This window comes from Humulus lupulus, chromosome 6 (assembly GCF_963169125.1).
Source record: "Humulus lupulus chromosome 6, drHumLupu1.1, whole genome shotgun sequence".
In the NCBI taxonomy this organism is placed as follows: domain Eukaryota; kingdom Viridiplantae; phylum Streptophyta; class Magnoliopsida; order Rosales; family Cannabaceae; genus Humulus; species Humulus lupulus.
Window position 1 is genome coordinate 11,298,707 of NC_084798.1, and position 27,213 is coordinate 11,325,919.

At 38.8% G+C, this 27,213-nt stretch overlaps 1 protein-coding gene across 1 annotated transcript; it reads right to left on the reverse strand.

The window, feature by feature from the left end:
* Positions 1-8: 8 nt before the first annotated feature.
* LOC133784695 (receptor-like protein 7) lies at positions 9-26,169 on the reverse strand. The gene is made up of 5 exons (XM_062223982.1): positions 24,219-26,169; positions 23,826-24,075; positions 21,898-21,984; positions 109-388; positions 9-17 (listed from the first exon to the last, which is right to left on the reverse strand). Exons 1-5 carry the CDS (start codon positions 26,167-26,169, stop codon positions 9-11), a joined length of 2,577 nt encoding a protein of 858 aa, XP_062079966.1.
* Between the last annotated feature and the right edge of the window lie 1,044 nt (positions 26,170-27,213).

The following is a 27,213-nucleotide window of genomic DNA, read 5'->3' on the forward strand; positions in this document are numbered from 1 at the left end:
ATATTCTTCTAAAGGCCCTGCAACATTTCCAAGTATTGGTGAGGTGCCTATAGACCTCCTTCTCAAAGATCCCCTAGTGTTTGTTGCAGGGGAGTCTATGGCATGCACTGAATTTTCAGGTTCAGGAGATTCCTCAAAGATTCGAAGTCTACGCTTTGGCTTGTCCTTAACATGCGTTGAATTTTCAAGTTCAGGAGAATCCTCAATGATTCGAAGCCTACGCTTTGGCTTGTCCTTGACATGAGTTGACTTTTCAAGTTCTGGAGAATCCTCAATGATTTGAAGTCTACGCTTTCGCTTGTGCTTCAAAGGTGCAAGAGACTCATTCTCTCTTCGTTCTTCGATCCTTGAAAACTTTCTATTCCTTTCATTTGCCATGGGTGTCAACCTATTTAAATAACAATGCAACATAATTAGTCATGAATAGTATAATTTAATGCAAAAGATAAAAGCATCATCTACCACTTGAGGAATCAAATATCACTGTAGAAATGAAAATAAGATAAATAACCAATAGAATAAATTGAAATGTAATCTCGAAAAAGTTCTATCATAATTGAAATATAATCTTGAAATTGTTCTACATAATTGAAATACAAACTCAAAATGATTCTGCATATTGCTCAAACTAATATGCCCTCACAATCCTCTCTCACATATGGATCATCTTCACTTGTATCTTCAAGATAAGTATCAACCCTTTCTTCTACCTGTTGAGCAATTGTACTCATATACTCATTTTCATCATACTTCTCTAACTCATAAAATCCTCTCGGAGGTGCTCTCAACACCACATACCAATTGGATGAATCATGTTCTCTTGAGTAGAATACTTGTTTAGCTATATATTATTGTCAAAGGCTTAAATTTAAAGAAATAGAATTTGGGAGACAATAATGGTTCTAGCCAGGCTACTTTTCTTTGATTGTTGGCAACTCATGATGAAAAAGAGAACATTCCCATAAGCTAGCAATGCATGCATGTTGGATCGATCATTAGTAATAAAAGACTATGTATATATAAATATATAAATATAAATATATATATAAATCTACATTAGTTTATCTATATTAGTTTAAGATATTGAAATATGATGCATTTTGCTAGTTTTTTTAACATCTCACAAATTTTACATAAAAAAGAATATATCAAGAGAGACGTGATCGATGTACTAAACTTGAATGTATAAATAAAGAATAAATGGTAATTTAAATGTCATAGGTGTATCTCTGTAAAGACTATTTGACTAAATTCTTGCTACTAACAACACCAAGTTTAGAAAGTTAGTTGAGAACGATAAACTATAGTAGTAATTTTTTGAAGATCTTGTTCAGCCTAAGTATCAATCATAGACCATATATATTTTCAACGGGAATATACATAATTAATTTAATACTTTGGGTAATATACTAAAAAAGTTTGATTAATTGAGTAACATTATCTTTGGTCGAGTTTGTGATTCACACTTAGGAAAATCTAAACCCGAGCTTAGCTAGGAACAATCTATTTGTTTTTAAAGATATGTCTCTCTAACCAAGTAACTTTCTAAACTTGGTGTTGTTAGTAGCAAGAATTTAGTCAAACAGAGATCATTTATTGTTTATCAGGAAAAGAATTAACAAGCTTTCTATACCAAATTAACAAGCTTTCATGAAGTGCTGACATGTCAGTATGCATGTGTATATATCAACAAACAACAAGCATAACAATAGACATGAAACAGCGTTCTACCCTCATCTTATCTACTAAGAAACTGTGGTTCTGGAGAACCTTGTGGTAACCGCTCAGGATAACGACTCATAAAGCAAATAAGTTTAACTTTCATCACTTCCTGATCTCATCATAGCAAGTAGATAAAAACAAACATCATTTTTAAACACATGATAATTTATAGTTCCTTATGATGGGTATTATTCAATTCCCAAATTATTTTTCAAATCACACCGTATATTTATATAGAAATAGTACTAAAAAATGAGACAAGCTAAAGAAAAAAGACAAACCAGTTAATAACAGAACAGTGGAAATCAATATTTTAAGCCTTGAAAATCCATGATATTTATTTAGAGATTAAAAATAAGAGGAGTTGATTCATATCCACCAAATCCATCAAATAAAATCAGCAGCAAAAGCAGACTAACTACCTCAACAGAACAGAAAATATTGCCAAAGGTTCATATATTTTATATGATAAGGCAATTACAAGAAATATTGTGAGTCCGTCTGGTCACACTTTATCCACGAATAATTTGAACTCTAAATACAGAGAAGGAAGAGAACGGGATGCATAGTTACAAAAGAGTATGTCCCACAATACAACCAGAAAACTAGCATATGCTACTGTAACCGAAACAAAATGAGGTATGATCAGCAGAAACTATCATAATATTACTAGTTAACGAGATTAAACCAGTCAACTTCTACCCTCATCTTATTTACTAAGAAACTGTGGGGAATAAATCAAGTATCAATTGGGGAATAAAACTGAAAATATTACACCTCTAATAAATTTGAATAATGTCAGAGATAGTAAGGAGTCATGTACTTCTTCTCATTTTTTAAAAATGTTTCTCAAACATTTTAAAAAAATGAGGAGCAGTACATGGATACATTGGCTATCCCCAAGGCATCCACTAGGTGTATCACTATTATTTTTTGTTATAAAATTAATATTTTATTACTTATTGTCTTTCCCAACTTACCCTATTCCGACCTAGTGGATCTCTTGGAGATAGTAAGCAGTCATGTAGTCATTCTCATTTCTTCAAGATGTTTCTCAAACATCTTGAAAAAATGAGAACCACTACATGAATACATTAATTATCCCCAAGGCATCCACTAGGTGCATCACTATTGTTTTTTGTTATAAAATTAACATTTTATTAATTATTGTCTTTCCCAACCTACCATATTCCGACCTAGTAAATCCCTTGGAGATAGTAAGCAGACATGTGCGACTACCCATTTTTTCAAGATGTTTCTCAAACATCTTGAAAAAATGAGTATCAGCACATGAATACATTGACTATCCCCAAGGCATTTACTAGGTGCATCACTATTGTTTTTTGTTATTGAAATAACATTTTATTACTTAATGTCTTTCCCAACCTACCATATTCCGACCTAGTAGATCCCTTGGAGATAGTAAGCAGACATGTGCGACTACCCATTTTTTCAATATATTTAATCAAATATCTTGAAAAAATGAGTACCAGTACATGAATACATTGACTATCCCCAAAGCATCCAATATGTGCGTGTGTACCTATATCTGATACTATCATTAATTAATGATAATAAATAAAGTTTTCATTGAATTAAATAAAAAGTTACATACACTTGTTTAAATTACATATCACTGTCCTCATCATCACTAACTACAACATCATTACGAACATCACTATCACTATCACTATCGACTAGAACATTATCGTCATCATCATCGTCTTCATACTCGGCCAACGTGTCGTCTTCAAATTCAACTTCATCATTGACAACAAATTCATCTGAACCTTCGCCAACCAAATCATCGACGTTGTACACTTCAGTAGCGTTGACATCAACTCGATCATACTGAAGATTATCAAAAATTGGAAATTCTACCCACAACTGAAATGAAAAAGAATTAACTTCTTCCAATATTGGTATATCATTTGTGGTCTCAGTATCATCAACATCGGAATTTGAGAAATCCCATACATTCCTCGGAATGTATTCATTAACGAGCCTCCAATCATCCCCATTTTTCACATCTCGAAGATAATACACCAACTTCTCTTGAGATGCGAAAACGAAATGATCATCTTTATAACATTCTTCCTTCACATATACAATCGTAAAATTGGATTCCATTTTAATTCTACTTGTATTAAATCATCTACACCTGAATAGGACAACACTGTAACCCATCAAGTAGGACAATTCAATTACTTCTTCCAAAAATCCCTAGTAGTTCACTCCTTCCTCACTTGGCACCATTACACCGCAATTTTGTGTTTTAAGCTTCATATCACGACCACGAGTCACAAATTTCACACCATTCACTATCATCCCTGGATATGAGTACACGGTGCCGCTTGATTTGTTTGCGAGAGCATACAATTCATTATTCACTTCAGTAGGTGCTGACTCATGCAAACTGTTCACCTATCAACAATAACATTGAAAGTTAGTTTTGGATTGACTAAGTGGGGTTTCGGAAAAGAATTGACTAATATACATACCCTTTCTTTGAACTACTGAGGAAAATCAGTTTCTTGTTGAACTTCAAGATTCAAGCCCCCCGTCTTCTTAACTCATCCATATGCTCACTACAAATGGACAACAATATTATGATTTTGGCATTTACTCGGTATATAAACCAAACATCATTATTGAAAAAAGACTAGGAAACACACCTAAGGTACTCCTTAATTTCGGCACAATTGTTCAAGATATACCACTCAGCCTTTTGCTTTAACTGCGGATTGAGGAGCATACTTGATTTCTTACCAAATGGACAACCAACAGTCTTATAAATAGAATATTCCCGATTTGGTTGGGATTCAACGCGATCGTCATTCCTCTCAGGTCGATTGAATCGAGTCTCAACCCCTCGAAGGTACATTGAGCAAAAGGTTAAGGCCTCGTTCACCACGTAAGCTTCTGCGATTGAACCTTCCGGACGTGCACAATTTCTTACATACTGTTTATAAACTGCCATCGAACGTTCAATGGGATACATCTACCTAAAGTGCACAGGACCGCCAAGAATTGCCTCTTTCGGAAGATGCAAAACCAAATGCACCATAATGTCGAAAAATGCTGGAGGAAATATCATTTCCAACTTGCATAAAATGGTGATAATGTCTGTCTCCATTTTCTCAAGGTCTTTCACATTCAAATTCCGTGCACAAAGTTTTTTGAAAAAACCGCACAACTCAATAATTGGCTTCTGAACTTCAGGAACCAAAAACGACCTAATTGCAGCGGGCAACAACTGCTGAAACAACACGTGGCAATCGTGTGATTTCAGCCCAGTTATCTTGCCATCATTGACATTGACATTCTTTGAAAGGTTTGCAGCAAAACCGTCCGGGAATTCAACTGACTTCACAAATTCACAGAAAACTCGACGCTCCAGGACACTGAGGGTGTAACTGGTGTGCGGTTTCTTCCACTTGTTTCCCTCTTTGGGGAGGTGGAGTTTTTCCCTAATTTTCATGTCTGCTAGATCAAGTCTTACCTTGTCAGTGTCTTTAGATTTTCCCTCTAAGTTCAACAAAGTTCCCAAGACACTGTCGCAAACATTATTCTCAATGTGCATTACGTCCAAGTTATGCCTCAACAATAACTCCTTCCAATAATCAAGCTCGAAAAATATGCTCTTCTTCGACCAATTAAGTTCAATCGGAGCCCTTTTGCGTTTCACACCACCAAATTCTTTGTGTTTCCCAGGATGTCTAATCAGCAAATTCTCTAATTGCTTCAACACATCATCACCAGAGTAATCTTTCGGTGGTGGCTTGAGTTCCTTGTTACCGTCGAATAGTGCTCGTTTGCTCCTCCATTCATGATCCATATCAAGAAACCTCCTATGGCCAATGTATGCAATTTTACTTCTAATCCCTACAGAGGGAGTTTCTTCATTGCATGTGGGACACACCTTGTACCCTTTTGTGCTCCACCCAGACATCATAGCATAAGCTGGGTAGTCGTTAATGGTCCACAAGATTGCTGCACGCATATTGAACAAGGTACTATTGTATGCATCTCGTGTCTCGACACCATTCACCCATAACTCCTTCAACTCGTCAAGCAAAGGTCTCATATAGACATCGATATCTTTTCCAGGTGAAGAAGGACCTGGAATTAGAATAGACAACATTAATGACTGTGGTTTCATGCACTTCCACGGCGGCAAGTTGTATGGGACAAGTATCACAGGCCACATGCTCTAAGAGTTGCTCATGTTCCCAAAAGGATTGAAACCATCTGTAGCCAATCCAAGCCTAACATTTCGAGGTTCGGCTGCGAAAGATGGGTACAACTCATCAAGGTGCTTCCACGCCTTACTGTCAACGGGGTGCCTCATCACACCATCTTCCCTTGACCTTTTAGAATAGTGTCATCTCATATCCTCTGCAGTATATCTGGAACTGTAAAGCCTTTTCAATCTCGGCGTCAACGGAAAGTACCACATGACCTTATGGGCCACTTTCTTCCCGTTCCCACGATTATCTTGCCAGCGACACTGACAACAAACCGGAACGAATTCCAAATTCGCATTCTCCTTCCAAAACAGTGCACAGTCATGCTTGCAAGCATCGATGGACTCATATCCCAATCCAATACTCCACAACTTTGCCTTCGCCTCATAGTTAGACTTAGGTAAAATTGTTCCGTCAGGCATAGCTTCGACTAAAAATTCCAGCAAACCATCAAAGTAATGATTGCTGCACTTGTTAATAACTTTCAGATGCATCAGCTTCACCAAGAAGTTCAACGCGAAATACTTTCGGCAACCCGGGTACAGTTCACTTGACATCTCCTTAAATAAATTGTCATACTTGTCGCGATGTTGAGGATCATCTTGGGGAGGATCATTATAGTTTCCAGCGGGAACGTCATCTTCAGCGTAAACATCCTCCAGCATATCCGCTATCTCATCTCTATCATGATCTCGTACCATAGCTGGTGGCGACGGCAACGCCTCTCCATGGTAATGCCACACTTTGTAGGACTGTACGATTCCATTGTTGAATAAATGCATCGAAATTGCTTTTGTAGGCTGGAACTTAACATTCCCACATTTCTTGCACGGACAGCGAACCAAACCCTGATCGTTCAACTTATTTTTGGCGATATCGAAGAACTCCTTAACACCATTTCTATACTCTAGAGACAAACGATTCCTCGCACTCATCCAGCTTCTGTCGCTCGCCATCTTTAAGCGAAATAATTAAGAAAATATTAATAATTGTCTTAAAATGAGGGAAATGATAGTCAAAGTATTTCAAGACTATTTGTCTCCCTAATTATCACTAACTGATAATAATATCCTATCTCTGGCAAAAATAATTATTTATAGGGATATTTGCGGCTAAATTACTCAAACTTACAACTTACTAACACTTAAATGACACGTGGCACCACATGATTGGTACACATTATTATTATTATTATTTTAAATAATTTTTCATAAAAAAAATCATTTTATATTTTTCATTTTAAAAAAAAAAATCCAATTTATTGTTTTTCAATTTAAAAGTAACAAAAAATAATTTTTTCTCATTTTAAAAAAAAAAAATATCAAATCTGTTGCTTTTAATCAATTATTTAAGATTAAGTAAAAAAATATTTAATCTTAAATTATTGCTTGGATTTTAAACAAAATTACTTAATCTTTAATTGAAAAAAAGTAGACAAAATGATAAATAGGAAGATTTTAATAATAATAATAATAAATTAAAAAATTTGAGGATATTAACAATAAAAAATTAAATTTAAAAAAAAATGTATTTTTCATACTTAATCTTAAATTGAAAAAAAGTTTGATTTTTTTATTAAAAAAATGTAAATTTTATTTTTTGTTAAATTGAAAAATAAATTGAAAATTACTTTAAGAATAATAACAATGTGGACAAATCATGTAGTGTCATGTGTCCTTTGACTAGTCAACTTTAACATTTACTTATTTATTACTTTTATTTTAAAATTAATTTAATTATACATTAATTTCATTTTGTAATTTTTTATTAAATTCTTCAATTTGTATTGGATTATTTACTTAATCAATAACAAATTTATTATATTTATATTTTACTTAATTATATTTTATTAAATCATTTATATTTTTAACTTTTTTTCAATTACAAAACATCTAATATTAATGTTAAAATTAATTATTATGATTGGTAATTTTATTTTATTTAAATTATAGTTAAAAAGTATTTTTGATGAATTTTTAATTATACTTAAATTTTTATTTAATTAATTATTAAACTTTTATTAATTTTACTAACTCTAACAAAATTTGGGCAGCATAACGACAATATTTCAAACTATCCCAAAAATTGAAAAACCTACAAATTAAACACATATATACCCAGAATATTCCCATATCATACAAAACATATATATACATTAACAAATACATCAATTTACATATATACAAATATTTAACCACAAAAAAACATATACCAAAACTGATTTTTTTATCAATACAAACAAAATTATTAAATACATATTTACAAAAATATCACATTTAATATAAAACAATTTAAAAATATAAACATACATTATTAATCTGGTTTTTTTAAGTTCATACTTTAACTAAAATACGTATCGCAAAATACAATATAATAAATATTAACAAGCAAAATTAAACAAATACATATAACACATTAAAAAAAAAATACATATTCAAATCTGTTTTTTAAATTTTACAAAAAAAATTAATAAATACAAAAAACATATATTATAAAAGTAACTTAAATATAGTTGTTATTAAGAGAAACAAATACATATAAAGCATTAAAATAAAAATTAATGTTAACGGCTATATTTTTTGTAATTAATGTTAATTTTCCTAAGACTAAGAAAATTTGGGCACCATAACAACTATATTTTAAACTATCCCAAAATTTTATAAAACCTGCAAACTACACACAAAAATATACATAATATTACTATATCAATATACAGAATATTCCCAGAGCATGCACAACATAAATGCATATTTACTTAAAATTTCTAAAATAGTTTAAAATTTGATTTTTAATTGCTAAAATTTAATCTTATTATAATACCAAATCTAATCTCATAATCTTAAGATTAATCGAACACTAATTAAATTAATTTCTAATTATGAGATTATATTAGATCATCTAATGTAATGATTTTTACTATACTATCATGCACAACATAAAATTTGATTTTTTCATGTACCTCTTTTTCTAAAATTTAAAACAGAAAATAAAAATAAAAAAAAAACAAAAATTAAATCATATATAAACAGAAATAAATAAATAAAATAAAAATAAATAAATAAAAAATAAGAAAATACAAAACAGAAAAAAAACATAAATATAAATATAACCAATACATTTTTCGGTTTAAATATATATTAGTTTAAATATATAATATATATTGTTGACGCTGTTTTTCATCAACAGTGAAAGAAGAGCACGTAAACAATAAACAATAATGGCCAATAAAAATACGATAATACAAAACACGATTTTTTACGTGGTTCAGCAGTTAAATCTGCCTAGTCCACGAGTCTTTGTTATTAAACTCAAGATGATCTCCGAAAATTCTTCAAAGATGAATTCTTCAGAGTTTTCTCTCAAGATCACAAAAATTCGGTCCTTTACAATGGTGCATATCTTCTCTATTTATAGAGAAGATTTCTGAATACTCTCCCACACATTTTGGGTAGTTACTCTTTTTATGCAAATAAATTAAATGGCCTTAAATGCCTGTAATCCGATATAAAAGGAAACGTCCCCTGAAGACCAGGGGGCGTATAACTGATCAAATAATATCCCATGATTGTAGGGGATTTACAGTAACAAATGTAGACCACGTCTCTTATAGACAACTCATTAGGATATTCAAGGTTATTATCCTATATCACCAAGGCCCTATTCTCCCAGGTCTCCTATTGACTTTTCGAGCTAATAACATCTCCCGAGGCCACATGACTCCGAGATCGTGGGCGCGTCAGGCTCAGAGCCCATGATCCGAGGTCATCCCCTGATAACAGATGCACCTCGGAGCCTACCTTTCGAGCTCGTGGGGATTTCGAGGCCACCATCTTCGAACTCATCTCAGCTTTGCAGGCTCGATGTTTAGTTTTGGAACATACTCCAGACTTTACGAGTTCATTTATTATGCATCCAGCTTTCGAGGTTACACTTCTCATGGCTCGAAATCTGGGTATAACATTTTGCCCCCTCAAAAGTATTTGTTCGAATCCTAAGAGAAGGAAACTTTTGAACTAATTTTTTCGGGAACCGTACCGTCACAAACTTAAGAATGGACACACATCAGTTGGGCATTGCTTATTCATGGTACTCGAGTACCTTGGAAATCTGCCCACGATCATTCGTCTGCCACCTTTTCGGTACTATCATGTCATCGATCCCTGACCGTTGGATCTTGCAAGGATTTTATTCAACGCCCCAGATTAATCCCCTTTTTCCATCTATATATAAGACCTCTCTCATCATCTTCTTTTTTATTTTCGTTCATCAGAAGCAAGAAAAGAACAAAACCAGAGACTATCCCTGAGAATTTCTTCTTGTGCATGTTTTCTCAACCGAAGAAATAGAGGACCGCCAGTTTGTTCGAGACCGTGAGCTCATATCTGCAGCCTCTCCTTCAGTCAACGATTTCTCTGCAATCGCCATTATTGTGTAAGTGTCCAATCTTTGTTTTCCCTTATCCCAATTTTTGTTCATACTGTTCTTGTTATTTCTGTGAATGTACTAGTTTATTTTCTTAGTACAATACGTTAGGGAATTTTTGTCCGATAGGCTTTCATGTTTTAAGTTTCCATACTAGGTTTACATCACTGGTTCATACCCAGTTTTGATGTTTGAGCAAGATCTCTTTTTTCTGGGCTTTAAAATTTTAAAAGACATTTCTTGTATACCAAGATATCGGGTATAAACCCTTGGCCTTGACGAATGCACGATACTCAAGATTACCTTTTCTGGTTATCCGCCACTCTTTTTCCCCTGATTTTTGGGATTTTCAAAAAATTGTCCACTCTCCTCCTTTTCTCGTGGGACACACGTTCTGACTCTTTAATAAGGGTCTTAGTATCGAGCTTGTTTTGTTCTTAAACTCCGAGCTTGTCCTGTCAAGCTCGTAATTCTTGTATGCATGGCCCTCACCATTTTTTCTTTCTCGCTAGATGTCATAGAATCTGGAAAGTCGGTGGGGGTCGTTGATGACAATCCCTTATTCGCCCAAAACCCCGAGCCCGGAATCGTTGTTTGCTCGAAATCAACGTCGAATTCACGAGTACGATCTCGCACGCGAACGAGAGGATATTCGAGCTCATTATCGCCGCCAAATTGAGGAGGTCATAGAGAAGAAAAGGAGGATCCTTCGAGAGGCTATTTACCCAGAATATAACTCAGGGCCCAGGCCGATCCCACTAGACCCTAATCTGACTGTGACTGTTGCGTACAACCCGGGAGAGCTCCAATTTTCACTTATGGGGGAGCCTTCTACCTCGCAACCGAGGAGAGAAATCTTCGAGGCCGAGCACTATTGGAGCTCGGTTACCTCGACAAGTCAGATAACTGACATTCTGGCCCTCCATGGCCTCAGGTTGTCAAGTTCCTTGAGGTGTCGAGCTCCAGCCGCTCACGAACGAAGCTGCTACGCCACCGGGGACCGTGACAACAGACTGAGGTACGCGGCATGGACTCAGGAACACATGAAGGCAGGAGCGCTATTGCCTTTGAAGTCTTTTTTCAAGGACTTCACGGATTTTTTTGGGTTGGCTCCGTTCTAGCTCAACACCAATTCTTACAGGGTTCTGTCTGCCCTGAGGTCGCTATACCACGAGCTGAAGTGGAAGGGGCCTTCGCCGCAGGAGATTTTATATCTCTTTTGCCTGAAAAGAAATCCCTCCCGAGCTCGGGGAGGAGAAGGCTTTTACTACCTTTCGAGCTATCTCAAGGAAAAAAAAGTGTTTGAGGATCACCCTAATCATCCACCCAATTTTAAGAAAGCCTTCTTCTGGACAAATGGCTTATCTCTGTCTCGATGCTACTCATTCAGGCAGATTCGTAAGTATTCCAACCTTCTTTATCTCTGTGCTCAGGATTTTAACTGTAAGATCTGTATTTAGTTGAAATGTGTCTTGCTTTCCAGCCAATTTTCAGCGTCCTACTCCCGACGAGGCAATGAAGGAGCATAGAGAAACCTTGCTCCAACTCCCTCATGGCAGGAGGTCTCTCTTGTACCTTTTGGACGAGGATAAGCTCCAAGATTGTGGACTTTTGGGAGAGGGCCAGTCCACCTTTGACTGGTCCAATAAAAAGTATGAACATTGGGAGCAGGTGCCTTTGCCCACAGGCATCCTCCCTCCAAGGAGAGAGGTGAGGCCCCCACCTCCAGTTCGTAGAAGGAGTCCGCCGTCGGGGAATGAGGCTAATGATGAAGCCTCGAGCTCAGACTCGGATGAAGAAGGTAAAGTCATCCTTAGCTCGAGAATGTGGTCCCCCACCTTACTAAAATACAAACCCGATAGGTTAGTCTTGTGCCCAGATGATAGGGACCACTTCTATATTTGGACTTGGGTAGATGACCGAGTTCATAGGTTTGATAGTTGGCTCGGGAAGTATGACTCCATGTATAGTTTGAATGAAGTGTGGGATGGGATAGCCGTCCAATATGGGACAAAAGACTATAGGGACCTTTCGAGGTTGACGTCCACCTATTGGGTAGGTACTCCCCCCGCCTCTTCTGAAGATGGGGGAATTTCATGGTCCCCGAGCTCTAGTTCGGGGGAGAGTTCCAGTTAAGTCTTTCTTTACTTGGTTTTTTTCTTTTTTATTATCCAACCTTATTATCATTATGTCTAACTTCGATTGGAACTGTGCAGGTGCCATGGACTCCGACCTCGATAATATCATCGAGAGTGGTGGCGCCAAAAGGAGCAAGCGTCCCAAGGCGGGGTCGCGAAAGGTGGATCGGCCTACCAAAGTCCCCAAGAGGACCGAGAAGACACCTCCTCCCCCGGCTCTGCCTGTTACCAGTTCCACCATGGCGCCGTCTTCGTAGGTCGGTGCCTCAACTGTGACACCGACTTCGCAGGTCAATGCCTCTATCATGACCGGGCCCCAACTTCCTGTAGTGGTTCGGCCTACACTCGGTCCACTTCCTAGAAAGCCTTCTGCTTCTCGAACTCAGAAGTTGTCAGTTTCTACCCACATGGAGGAGTATGTAATTGACAATGCAGCTGGGTCCCATGGGTCTACGCTGGGCTCGGATGTTATGTCCCGAATCGGCCAGAGCTTTAGCAGTCTCGAAGCTCCTCAGTGGCAATACTTGAACGATGTCCGAGACTGTACTGCCCTCTATGAGAAGAGTATCGAGCTCGCTGCCGCGGTAAGTTTTCTTTTATTTCTTAGTTATAATCACACAGTCCTGGCGCTAATGACAATTCTTTCTTTTGTCAATCTCTTGCCTTTACTGCCTAGCTCAACTATAGGTTGAACAACGAGATCCATTCGAGCAAGTCTCATGCTCAGGAGGTCAAGGATCTCCACCTCAAAGCAAGTGATGACCTGAAGACAGAAAATGCAAAGCTTGAGGCAGGAGCTAAGGAGCTCGAGGGCAAGGCATCCAAGCTTGGGAAGCTGAAAACTAGGCTCGAGGAGCTTGAGAAGGAGAACGCTCGGCTCCAGGAGGTCAACAAAAAGCTCAAAGAAGATAAGGCCGCCACCTTTGATATTATTGAGGGTGAAAAGGCTCGTCTCCTTGCTGAGTATAAAGAGAAGAAGGACCAAGCGGTTGATTCGGCCATGTACAGAATGTGGGCCAACAATGAAGACCTGGATACCAGCTTCTTAGGCCTTCTCGAGGTGAAGCTTCTTGTAAAGTGGAATGCTCGGCTTGAGGCGGAAGAGGCTGCTCGGGAGGTCGCCTCCGAGGGAGCTCGGAAGGATAGTCATGCTATTCGTCCTGAGGGGTCTAGTGCTGCTGATGCTGAGAAGGCCAAGGAGATTCCTCCTTCTTGAATCTGATCTCGGGGAAATCTTATCTTGGGGCTGCGTCCCCTTATTTTTGTAATTACTTTAATTTATGCCCACAGGGCTGATACAATTTATTTTTATTTTTACCCATATATGCTTTACACTTTTTGCCTCGAAATATTTTGCATATTTTATATGAATGAGTTTTTTATGTTTATTTCTTCATACAAACATAGTTGGGATTTAGGCTCGAAACTCGATGCATCCACGCATTGTTTGTTCGAATTATCCGCTTCCGATCTTGTTATTCATCAAGGTCAGATATTACTTTAACCATGAACTCGAAAGTACTTGTATGGTATGTAATGTGAATGGTTTAGTTATATCTTATTGCTTAGTTACTTTTCCTCATCCTCGGTTATCTTCCCAAGGTTATGAGTTCGAAACTATTTTTCTTTAAGATATTCCAGCCTCGATCTCGACTTATCTCGAAGTAGGTTTAAATTCCAACTCGTCGATTAGTTTTAGCTGGTTTGTTCCAAACCTATTAAGTTTGCACATCTGGTTAAATCCAAACGTTATTATCTTTTGATAATTTGGTTGTCCAAACTATCTAAGCTTGCGTATCTGGTTACATCCAAATACTTGTGAAGTTTTTGATAATTTAGTTATGTCCAAACTATCTAAGCTCGCGTATCTGGTTACATCCAAATACTTATAAGTTTTTGATAATTCGGTTATGTCCAAACTATCTAAGCTATGTCCAAACTATCTAAGCTCGCGTATCTGGTTATATCCAATTACTTGTAAGTTTTTCGTGTATGTTATTTTATTTTTTAAGCTGATGGTATATATACCAATGATGCCCCCTTAATATCCTATGAGTGTTACCATAGGTTATTAAATTAAGAGAGATTGCAAAAATAAAAAAAAGATAACATATTGAACGAAATAGATCTTTATTTGATGGAATTCAAAAGCAGACAAACTAATACAGATAGAAAATCATGGTTACAGGCAACACTTGATAGTAAGGTCTAAGGTGTTCGCCATTCCATGCTCGCGGTACCAGGCTCCCGTCCAATCTCGCAAGTTTGTACACACCGGGCTAGATGACTGTCTCTATCTGATACGGTCCTTCCCAATTCGGCCCGAGCACTCCAGCTGTCGGATCTCATGTTGCCAAAAAAATGTGTCTCAACACCAGATCTCCCATTCAGAACTTTCAATCTCGAACCCTCTTGTTGAAATACCTGGTGGTTCGTTGTTGGTAGGCAGCGTTTCTCAGCTGAGCCTCTTCTCTCTTTTCTTCAATCAAGTCTAAGGTTTCCTCGAGCTGAGTGTGGTTTGAATTTTGATCATAAATCTGAGTTCGAATTGTTGGGATTTCAACCTCGATGGGAAACATTGCCTCGCAGCCGTATGCTAGGGATAACGGAGTATTCCCTGTTGATGTTCGAGTTGTGGTCTTATATCCCCATAGGACTTGAGGCAATTCTTCGGGCCATCGTCCCTTCGCCTCCTCCAACTTTTTCTTTAGAGAAATCTTGAGGGTTTTGTTCACAGCCTCGACTTGGCCATTCGCTTGAGGGTGAGCTACTGATGAAAAACTCTTTCTTATGCCGTTCTTTTCACAAAAGTTGGTGAACAAGTCGCAATCGAACTGGGTTCCGTTGTCGGACACAATCTTCCTCGGCACCCCATATCGGCATACAATGTTCTTTACTACGAAATCAAGGATCTTTTTTGAAGTTATTGTTGCCAATGGCTCAGCCTCCGTCCACTTTGTGAAGTAATCCACGGAGACTACAGCATATTTTACTCTGCCTTTGCCAGACGGGAGAGAGCCTATGAGATCGATGCCCCACACCGCGAAAGGCCATGGGGAAGTCAACATGGTCAGCTCGGATGGTGGAGCCCAGGGAATCGTGGCGAATCTCTGGCATTTTTCGTATTTCTTCACGTACTCGAAAGAATCTGCTTTAATAGTTGGCTAGAAATATCCTTGGCGTATGATCTTCTTTGATAGGCTATGCCCCCCGGTGTGATCTCTGCAGAACCCTTCATGAATTTCTTCAATGATCTTCTTAGCCTCGGGTGGGGTTACGCACCAAAGTAACGGCATGGAATATCCCCGTCTGTATAGCTTTCCGTCCAAAATGGTGTAACGGGGAAGTTGATACATCAACTTTCGAGCCTGGTTCCGATCTCTTGGAAGGACTCCGTTCTCGAGATATTCAACTATTGGGGTCATCCAGGTAGGTTCTGTATCGATCATACACACATCTTCCTCCTCTGGCTCATTAATGCTAAGTGCCGATAGGTGTTCTATGGGCACAACGTTCAGTTCTTCATTTTCAGCGGATGTGGCGAGCCGAGCTAAGGCATCTGCATTTGAGTTTCGCTCGCGGGGAACCTGTTCGATTGTGTAAAATTCGAAACACTCCAATGCGGATTTTTCCTTCTCCAAATAAGCTGCCATTCTCGTGCCGCGAGCCTGGTATTCTCCCAAGATTTGATTAACCACGAGCTGGGAGTCACTTTAGCAATGTATAGCTCTAGCTTTGAGCTCTTTTGCTATAAGAAGTCCCGCGAGTAAAGCCTCGTATTCGGCCTTATTATTCGACGCTTTGAAGCCAAATCTTAAGGCAGAATGAAATCTGCTCCCTGCGGGGGTAACCAAAATGATCCCTGCCCCCGCTCCATTTTCATTTGATGAGCCGTCGACGTAAAGTTTCCACAGCTCGTGGGCCGGGGTTATCACTTCGTCGTCGGCTATGCCAGTACATTCCACTATAAAGTCCGCCAACGCCTGTGTCCTAATGGTCGTCCTTGGGTGGTAGGTGATCTCGAACTGTCCGAGCTCAACTGCCCATTTAAGAAGTCGACCTGAAGCTTCTGGTTTAGACAAGACTTCCCTAAGTGGTTGATCAGTCAACACATGGATGGGATGCGCTTGGAAGTAGGGGCGGAGTTTACGAGACGAATGAATTAGACTAAGCGCCAGCTTCTCCATCAGGTGGTATCTTGACTCTACCCCCAGTAATCTTTTACTGATGTAGTAAACGAGTCTTTGTACCTTCTCTTCTTCTCGAACGAGCACTGCGCTTATTGCGTGTTCGGTGGTTGAGAGGTATAGGTACATAGTTTCTCCCGTTTCAGGTTTTGACAGGATGGGTGGTTCCGCAAGGTGCTTTTTGAGCTCCTGAAAGGCCAGCTCGCACTCCTCCGTCCATTCAAATTTCTTACCTCCTCTCAATAGGTTGAAAAATGGAAGACCACGGTCTGTAGATTTCGAGATGAATCTGCTTAGGGCTGCCATCCTGCCAGTCAAACTTTGGACATCTTTGTGCCTTCGAGGTAAGGGCATGTCAATCAAGGCCTTGATCTTGTCGGGGTTGGCCTCAATTCCACGAGAGTTCACAATAAAGCCCAGGAATTTTCCTGAAGACACCCCAAAAGTGCACTTTTGAGGATTTAGCTTCATTTTATACTTTCGGAGTACGCCGAAGCACTCTTCGAGGTCATCAACATGGTTCGTGTTGAGCTGAGACTTGACAAGCATGTCATCAATATAAACTTCCATGTTGCTCCCTATTTGTTCTGAAAACATCATGTTCACGAGCCGCTGGTATGTGGCCCCAGCATTCTTGAGCCCGAATGGCATGACATTATAGCAGTATAGCCCCTTATCCGTTATGAAGCTCGTGTGTTCTTGGTCGGGGGCATGTATGGGAATCTGGTTATATCGAATAGGCATCCATGAAGGACATCAGGCCATACCCCGCTGTGGCATCCACGAGCTGGTCAATCCTTGGTAACGGAAAACAGTCTTTCGGGCAAGCTTTGTTGAGATCTGAGTAATCAATACAGGTTCGCCACGTCCCATTGGGCTTTGGGACCAACACCGGATCGGCTACCCAGTCAGGGTAAAAGACATCCCTAGGTAAAAGACATCCCTAATGAATCGGTTTGCCTTTAACCTGTCAACCTCCTCCTTTAGAGCTTTCTTTCTGTCTTTGTCCAGCTGTCTTCGTTTTTGTTGTTTCAGGGGGAAGCTTTTGTCTATATTAAGTGTGTGGCTTGCTATATTCGAACTTATTCCCACCATGTTCGAGTGCGACCACACGAAGACATCCTGGTTTTTCTTCAAAAAGCAAATTAATTGCTATTTTTTCTCGTCTTGGAGGTGTTTTCCAACTTTCACCCATTTCGAGGGATCGGCTTCTTCGAGCTGAATTTCTTCAAGCTCTTCAAAGGGTTCGAGGTCAACTTTCTCCTCAATCCTTGGATCGATCTCTTCGTCAATCACTAAGACCGTTCCGTTTTTGTTTTGAATGATGGCGAGCGCTTGTGCGCTCGTCTGTTTCTTTCCTCTCAAGGAGATGCTGTAGCATTCCCTCGCTGCTAATTGATCTCCCTTCAATGTTCCGACACCGCTAGGGGTCGGGAACTTAAGGGCCAGATGCATTACTGATGAAACTGCCCCCAGCCCGACCAGGGCGGGTCTCCCGAGCAGCACATTGTAGGCTGATAGTAAGTCTACTACCACGAACTCCATCTTCTTGGTTACCGAGATTGGGTAGTCACCCAAGGTCACGGGGAGCTCGATGGATCCCATGCAGGTGGTCCCTTCCCCTGAAAAGCCGTACAGAGTAGTTGCACATGCTTTCAGGTCGCGAAGGGAGAGTCCCATCTTCTCAAGGGTTGCTTTATAGAGAATATTGACTGAGCTCCCATTGTCCACGAGAACTCGGTGGACCCTTTTATTGGCCAGCTGGAGAGTGATGACTAGTGGATCATGGTGAGGAAACTGGACATGGGACGCGTCTTCCTCAGTGAAGGTTATTGGTTGTGTTTCAATCCTTTGGCTTTTAGGAGCCCTAGGTTCGGGTTCATAAGGAGACCCATCCCCAGTCTTCAGCTCGTTAACGTATCTCTTTTGGGCATTCCTGCCCACTCCTGCGGGATGAGGCCCTCCCGAGATGGTTATTACATCCTCTCCATCTATCAGCGGGGGCCTATCTTCTTCCCGAGCTCGAGAATTATTGTTTTGTGCGGTCGGAGGTGCGGCTACTTTCTGGCTCGCGACCGCCTGACTAGTACTCTGGTTTTTGACATATTGCCTGAAGTAACCTCTCGAGATCAATCCTTCGATCTCGTCCTTCAGTTGTCGACATTCATCGGTTGTATGCCTGGTGTCTCTGTGGAATCAGAAATACTTACTGGAGTCCCTCTTGGACTTTTTATTTCTCATCGGGTCCGGACGCCTAAAGGGGACCTGGTTTTCATTGGCCAGGTATATGTTTTCCCGAGACTCATTGAGCTCGGTGTATACTCTATGCACGGAGAAATATCTCTCCCCTTTCTTTTTCTTTCCTCCCTCGGCCTCGGGGTTACTCCCTTCGTTCTTTTTCCTCTTGGAGGGGTTTTCCGCAACAGGCTTTGCAGCTGCTGGGTCCGGCGAGGTTGAGGCAGAGTTGACGTTTATCGTTGTACTTTCGGGCTGGGTAGTCACATTAAGTGTCGACCTCGCTTCCTCTACATTGACAAACCTCTGCGCTCGTCTGTTGAACTTGGTTATGGACCTCACCGGTTTTCTTTGCATGTCGTCCCAGAGGGCATTTCCTGGCATTACGCCGGCTTGGACAGCTATTAGGTGTCCACTGTCATCTACGTTCCGAGCTCGGGCGACTTCCAGATTAAACCTTGTTAGGTAACTTTTTAACGTTTCGCCCGGTTGTTGTCGAACGTTAGTTAAGGTTGATGCCTCTGGTCTGACCCCCATCATTGCTCTGAACTGCTTCTTAAAGTCTTTTGACAACTGCTCCCAAGAAGTTATCAAGTGCCTCTTATATTTTTCGAACCAGCTTTTGGCTGGTCCTGTCAATGATGCTGGAAAAAACATGCATCGGAGCTCGTAACCCACGTTACTGGCTCTCATTATGGTGTTGAACGTGCTCAGATGCCTATATGGGTCGGTCTTTCCTTCGAACGTTGGGACGTGAGGGATCTGAAACCCTTGAGGGAATGGAGTATTGGAAATATGGGGAGCAAACGGCTCGAGCTCCTCGTCAGAATCTTCATATCAATCATTCTCCCGCTCATTTTTCAAAAGCCTAAAAGCCTTTTCAAGCTGATCGATTCTTTCTTAGACTGGGTCCGCAAGGGGTACTGTCTGGAATCGGTTGTCATCGACCATAATTCCGGGCTCACGCCTCTGCAAGGGATCTCTTCGCCTATTCAAGCGATCCCTCAGGTTTGGATTTATTGGGTCAACATTACCCCGTCCTTGATTCAGGTGTTCTCGTAGGTCGGGGCGATCTCGGCGACTTCCAGTTTTCTTACGACCTCGGTCATGCTTGCTGACCGACCTGGTATCTCCAGAGTTGTCACTGGTAAAACTTGTCGCATGGTTATGTCGAGATGGATTCTTTCCATGCCGCCTCGTCTCCGCCATGCGAGACTGAGATGTTTGACTTTTTTCAGATGGGGCGCCTCTCTGCTCCTAGAAAGCTTCCCCGTTTCCTTGTCTTCCTCCCGCACGCCTTTCACCCTGATCTTGAACTGGTTGAGCATTCCTGCGAGGGGGCGAAGGGTATCTTATAGGTGATGGAGGGAATCGTATGGGTGACGGTGGCTGCCACCCATTTCGTGGCCTAGACGGTCTGGAGTTTGCCCGAGATGGGTCGGTCGCATTTGGTGCGCTCCCAGGGATTTGAGTCCGAGCCTCTGCAGGGGTTCGATTGTTCTCAGTTCCCGCAGGTACTTCCATAGGTGGATTAACCGGCGCCCTAGCTCGAGTACTTCTCTGAGGCCTATGGGGAGCGGATGGCTCTGCTGGTGCCGGAGGTTGAGCCGGTCTTCTTGTGGCAGCATCTTTCCGTGGGCGCCCGAGTACTCCGTGGAGGAACGTGTACGTCCCTTGGAGGAGGGACTTGGTTTTCACGCGGAGGCGGGGGTTGAGCCACCTGCGCCTCTGTGGCTATCCTTGCCAACTCCTCATTCCGTTTGTTGGCCTCTGCCAACTGCTGCTTCAGCTGTCGGTTTTCAAGTTCCACAATGGGAACGTACCGCTCAGGATTGTAATACATATCCTCATCCCTTGGTGGAGCAGGTGGTCCCCGGGAATCGGAAGATCCGCTCCTTTCTTCGACATCTGGGTTTTCCATTGGTTGTTTCCCAGTACGTCTTGGGTAATTTTCTTCAGTAGCGTTCTGATTATTAGTGGCCATGAATTACTCAGGGACTAAATGCTTAAGGCTCTCAATGAAAGCACCAAACTGTTGACGCCGTTTTTCGTCAACAGTGAAAGAAGGGCACGTAAACAATAAACAGTAATGGCCAATAAAAATACGATAATACAAAACACGATTTTTTACGTGGTTCAGCAGTTAAATCTGCCTAGTCCACGAGTCTTTGTTATTAAACTCAAGATGATCTCTGAAAATTCTTCAACGATGAATTCTTCAGAGTTTTCTCTCAAGATCACAAAAATTCGGTCATTTACAATGGTGCATATCTTCTCTATTTATAGAGAAGATTTCTGAATACTCTCCCACACATTTTGGGTAGTTACTCTTTTTATGCAAATAAATTAAATGGCCTTAAATGCCTGTAATCGGATATAAAAGGAAACATCCCCTGAAGACCAGGGGGCGTATAACTGATCAAATAATATCCCATGATTGTAGGGGATTTACAGTAATAAATGTAGATCACGTCTCTTATAGACAACTCATTAGGATATTCAAGGTTATTATCCTATATCACCAAGGCCCTATTCTCCCAGGTTTCCTATTGACTTTTCGAGCTAATAACATCTCCCGAGGCCACATGACTCTGAGATTGTGGGCGCGTCAGGCTCGGAGCCCATGATCCGAGGTCATCCCCTGAGAATAGATGCACCTCGGAGCCTACCTTTCGAGCTCATGGGGATTTCGAGGCCACCATCTTCGAACTCATCTCAGCTTTGCAGGCTCGATGTTTAGTTTTGGAACATACTCCAGACTTTACGAGTTCATTTATTATGCATCCAGCTTTCGAGGTTACACTTCTCATGGCTCGAAATCTGGGTATAACATATATATATATATCAGATTATATAATATATAATATATATATCAAATTATATATAATATATATCAGTTTATATATATAATATATAACATATATAAATATATATATCGGCATATACCTGTGCAGCGTGGTGGTCCGGTGGTGGCGCGGTGGTTCGGTCGGCAAGGTGTGGCGGAGTGGTCCCGTCGGCGGCGGCGTCCTAAAACTGAGAAAAAAAAATGAGATGAGAAGAAAATTTATGGGCAAAACAAACAAAAAAATAAAACAACTTACCCTTGAGAGAGATGGAGCCGTTGAAGAAGAGAGTGTCTGAAAAAAAAATGAGAGAAGAGAGGGAAGAAATGAGAGAAATGAGAGAAACTGAAAAAAAAAATGGAGAAGAAGACTCTGGCAGCTGTGATATAATGTTATGATTTTTGCCGGCGCGTTTCGTTGTGCTGGCAAAAGTAAAAAATTGCGCCGGCATAAGTGTATCAGAGAAACCCTAGTTCAAAACGACGCTGTTTTAATAAGCATACTTTTTCCAGCACAACGAAACACGTTGGCAAAAGTCTGGCCACCTACCTCCTTGGAAACGTGCACATCATTAAATCCACGTTCACTTTTGCCGGTGCGTTGGGTGAATTGCGCCGGCAAAAGTCCCTTCGTAATTAATTATTAAACTTTTACCGGCGCATTTGGTGAATTGCGTCGGCAAAAGTCACCTTTTTCGGCGCAAAATTACGCCGGCAAAAACAATGACTTTTGCCGGCGCAATTCACCAAATGCGCCGGTGAAAGTCTTTTTTGGCGGCGCAATTCTGAATTGCGCCGGCAAAAATGCCGTTTCTTGTAGTGTTATTATGATAATAATATATAATCTTAATTTTTTACTAATTATATTAATATGAATTCAAATATTATAAATTATTATTATTATTATTATAATATTTAAAACAAGACTAGATAATGAATACGTATGTTAATATAAATTTAAATATTATAAAATATCATTATCGTAATATATAATACATAATCTTAAGTTTTATTAGAAAAATTATTATTTATGTTTAAAGAGTTATCTTATTATATATATATATATTTAAAAAAATCTTAAAAAATATTTTGGTTTAATTTTTCATGTTTATGTCATTCTTCTATATATTATTATTTATTTATTTGATAATGATACAAAATAATAAATATAATTAATAAATTCTATAAACAAAACTAAACAAACGCATTTTGTATCTAGTATATATATAATTACAACTTTAATGGTTATCATTGTTGCTCCAGCTCATTAAATTTTACTTTTAGTTACAACAAATCAAAACTTATAATGTTTATTACTGTAATATTATAAAATAAAAATTCAGCAGTCATTAAAAATATTAAAAAGTTGTCACAAATTTCCTCTTAAACACAACTCATTTATCTTTAGCAATTAACAATTTTGATTGTCATTAATATATCTTAAGTGGAAAGGAAAAATTGTCACTAATACTGCTCTTTAATCCTTTTATCTTTATTTTCCCTCTCTTTCAAGCTTGAAAAAATCAATTCTGGAAAACCATTTGTCACAATATGGTGCTTCAAGTACATTATAAACATTAGTATATCATATGAAAATCACTTGTTCCTAGAATTATTTATCAAAAGATGAATGAGAGAATTGATAGAAAGCTAAAGAAAAAACAAAGTAATGTTTAATTAATTAACTAATTAAAATTATTCCAGGAAAATAAAGAAAAGTAACAAAAGATTTAAAGCATAAAATAAAGGCTACATTGGAACATATTATAGAAACGCAGGGAAATTAAACCAATGACTGATTTTTATTAAATATATAAGGTACATACTATTTCATTAAAAGAAACTCAAATACGTATTAGGAAATGTAATGAATTTTCAAAAACATAAACTAAACATATAATCACCACAATAGAACAACACAACCACATGATTTATCTAACTATAGAAATATAGAGTTGAGAACCAACCAAGGGCAGTCACATCCTTTGGTTCCTTCTTGCTTCAGCTTCTCATCCCAAATGTCATCACTAACCAGGTTGGCTTTCTCGCAATCACAATCTCCCCAATGAACAATCCAACAAAGAATCCACATGCATATCCTATCACCACAACTTTCCAATCAAATTGAAATGGAGAGCTTGACACTTGTTTCGCAACTGGAAGTGCTGGTTTCAACGAATTAGATTTTTCACACAGGTTTTGCAATGGAATACCACATAGTCCCAAGTTTCCCTCGTAAGAACTACTCTCAAAGCTGCTTAGATGGTATTGTGGTATAGTTCCTGAGAGTTGGTTGTGTGAAACATTGAAGTATTGAAGGAAAGAAAGTCTATCTAATTCATTAGGGATCCCCCTGAAAGTGCATTTTGTGATAGGTCTAAGGATTCAAGATTTGCTAGATTCCCTAGTGATGATGGTATGGCACCTTTGAGACGATTGTTGGATAAATCAAGAGAATAGAGCCCCTTTATGTTTCCAATGATTTCAGAAATCTCTCCATCAAATTTATTGTTGGAGAGATTTATGATTGCAATAATATTTTGGATCTTCGGAAAACTTCTATACATGCCTTTGATTTCGGTTGTAATTGAAAAGGTGTATCTCGTAGGAATAATGGTGCCCTCGTATAGGTGATTGAAGCCTGGCGTCCACATATAATCAAAGCCCTCAACACTTGTACTTTTCATGGCTTCCCAGCTCTGGATGTATTTCAACGGTAGTTTGTCGATGAAATTATTGTAAGATGCGTCAATTATCCGTAACTTTGGGAAGTTAACAAGGTTTGTTTTGGGCTCCTTTATAGCTCCATGAAATTCATTTGCTCGCAACATAAGAACTTCTAACTCTGGAAGAGAGCCCAACCAATGCGGAAATACATCATTGAGGTTATTGCTTTCTACATCGAGGAATCCAAGCATCCTACAATTTGTAAGTGACTTGGATAGTTTCCCTTCAAATAGATTATAACCTAAATGAATAATTTGTAGTTGGTTCCCTATAGTAAATTCAGGGATATTTCCAGAAAAAGAGTTGTTTGTGAGTGTTATAATTGACAACGACTTACTAAAATTCCCAAAACACTGTGGAAGCTTACCAACTAACTCATTGTTTGAAAAATCAAGGACTTGAAGGGAACTAAGATTGCATATTTTTGGTGATAGTTCCCCTGTGAAAGAGTTTCCAGAAAAAAAAATGGTGGACAATGTTTCTCTACTTATGTTCAACATCCATTCTTGTATTTGACCACCAATAGGGTTACGCCCAATAGATAAAACCCCCATTCTTTTTTGATGCCTAAGAAAGTCGGGAAACTTTTTTAAATTGCAGTCAGACAATTTCAGTACTTTAAATTGTGGAAAACTATGATTTGTCCTAGAACTAACAACCAGTGAAAGTTTGTTTCGACTTAGGTCAAGAAAATAGAGGTATTGTAGGCCACTAAACATGTCAAAATCCACAGTGCCACTCAAATCATTACCACTTAGGATCAGCGATTCTAGATTTTTTAGCTTTGATAATGCAGAAGGAATTGATCCACTAAGATGATTTGAAGAAAGATCTAAAGCAGTGAGTTGAGTTAAGTTTGCCAAGTTAGAAGTGATTTTTCCAGTAAATTTATTTTTAGAGAGGTCTAATTCAATGAGTTGGTTTAGCTTACCTATGGAACTTGGAATCACCCCTGAAAAGTTGCAGCCCTTAGCTTCCAACTGAATCAAAGAAGCAAGATTTTCAATTGATGTAGGTAGATCCCCAGAAAAATATGTGCCTGACAGCAACAATATCTCAAGAGAACTATTCTGGTTAAGTACTTCAGGCAATCTTCCACTCAAATCTTCATTGAATCGCACAGTGAGAAGCTGTAAGTTTGGAAGTTGAAAAATATTGACTGGGAATTCACCTTTCAGCTTACAGTTCTTCATGGCCAGGGTTGTCAAAGAAGACAAATTTGCCAACGAGTCAGGCAGTGTTGATTTTATGTCCACATAGCTGAGACCAAGATCCTCAAGGTTTGTCAAGTTCAAAAGCAAGCTCTCCAAATCCTGTCTTTTGAGTTCCAATAGATTTTCTTTAGAAACTGGATCAACGCTACCGGACAAGTAAAGATGTGACAATTTTGATAGCTGTGAAATTTCTGAAGGAATTTGGCCGGAAAAGACAGAGGCTTGTAGGTTGAGATAGGTGAGCTTGGAAAGCCGCCTGATAGCAGGGGGTATTTGAGAGTAATTAAAATGATTGTCGAAAAGATCAAGGAACTGGAGGTGAAGCAGGTTGAAAAGGCTGCTATTTGAGTCAATGGAACCATAGAGAAAGCTGCTCTTGAGATCAAGGCCGATCACATGACCTGTGAGCTCATCACACTCAACACCATCCCACATGCAACAATTCTGTGCTTTGTGTTTCCAGGATGTTACCTTCGAGTAACCATAGTATTATAAGTGGAAACAGACTTGTTAATAATAAAACTTTCCTTAAACAACAACAACGAAGACCTTTCCTCATCGTGACAAATTGGCTGCGAGAAAGAGAAGCATGGTAAAGTCAGAAAGAGATGGATATATATGAGATTACAAACAAAGCTTGTGAAGTTGAAGCAATGCATTGAAGATCCCATCATATAATAATGGCTACTCTCTCTCTCAAGAATTAGCTTAAAAGATGAGCGAATTTGTCATACATACTCGAATTCTGCTATAATATTTATGGGAAGAAAATGATCATATGAAAACTGTAATTGCCACCAATCTTCCCTCCGTCCGTAACATATGCACACTTTATTTACTTTTACAATGTGGGCAAAGCTTTTTATAAAGCTATGACGTGTATATATGTAAAAATGAAAAATGTATATTCCATCCAACAAAAAAAAGTGTATATTCCAAGTCAAGTAGTGAAGCCAGGCCCATTCTTTTGATAGTCTTATTCTTTTGGAAGTAATGATACGTACTTTCAAAATATAAAATATGCACTTAAATATTACACACAATTATGTGTCACTATTTTTTAAAACAGTGAGTTCCTCTTTTATAAATGTGATTAGCTAGTCTAAACAATGATGTGATTGGCAAGGCTAAACTGCTACTTGTGTCTAATATTTGAATGTATATTTTAAGTTAACAAATCATTACTCATATTAATATATATATATATATAAATATATATGCCATTGATATATAATTCCTATTTACGTCAAGGTGATTGCCACATAAAAGTCTTGATGTGGTACCTTTATATTACCCCACATTCACACATGCAGAGGAGTGGAGGAAACGGTAGAAATAAATTATTAAAAGAAAAAGAAAAAAATCAATTGTAATAAGAGAAATGTTATTAATTAATTAATAATACACATTTTTTTAGATTTTGTCATGCAATTAAATATGGGTTTTTTTTTTTTTTTTTTCCTGTACTTGATTTTTTTT

Coding starts and splice junctions, on each gene's coding strand:
- LOC133784695 (XM_062223982.1), bottom strand. CDS start 26,169: ATGTGGGATGGTGTTGAGTGTGATGAGCTCACAGGTCATGTGATCGGC. Junction 24,076..24,218: donor ATCCAACAATCGTCTCAAAG/GTGCCATACCAT, acceptor ACCAACTCTCAG/GAACTATACCACAATACCAT. Junction 21,985..23,825: donor ATTGCGAGAAAGCCAACCTG/GTTAGTGATGAC, acceptor TTTTTTTCTCAG/TTTTAGGACGCCGCCGCCGA.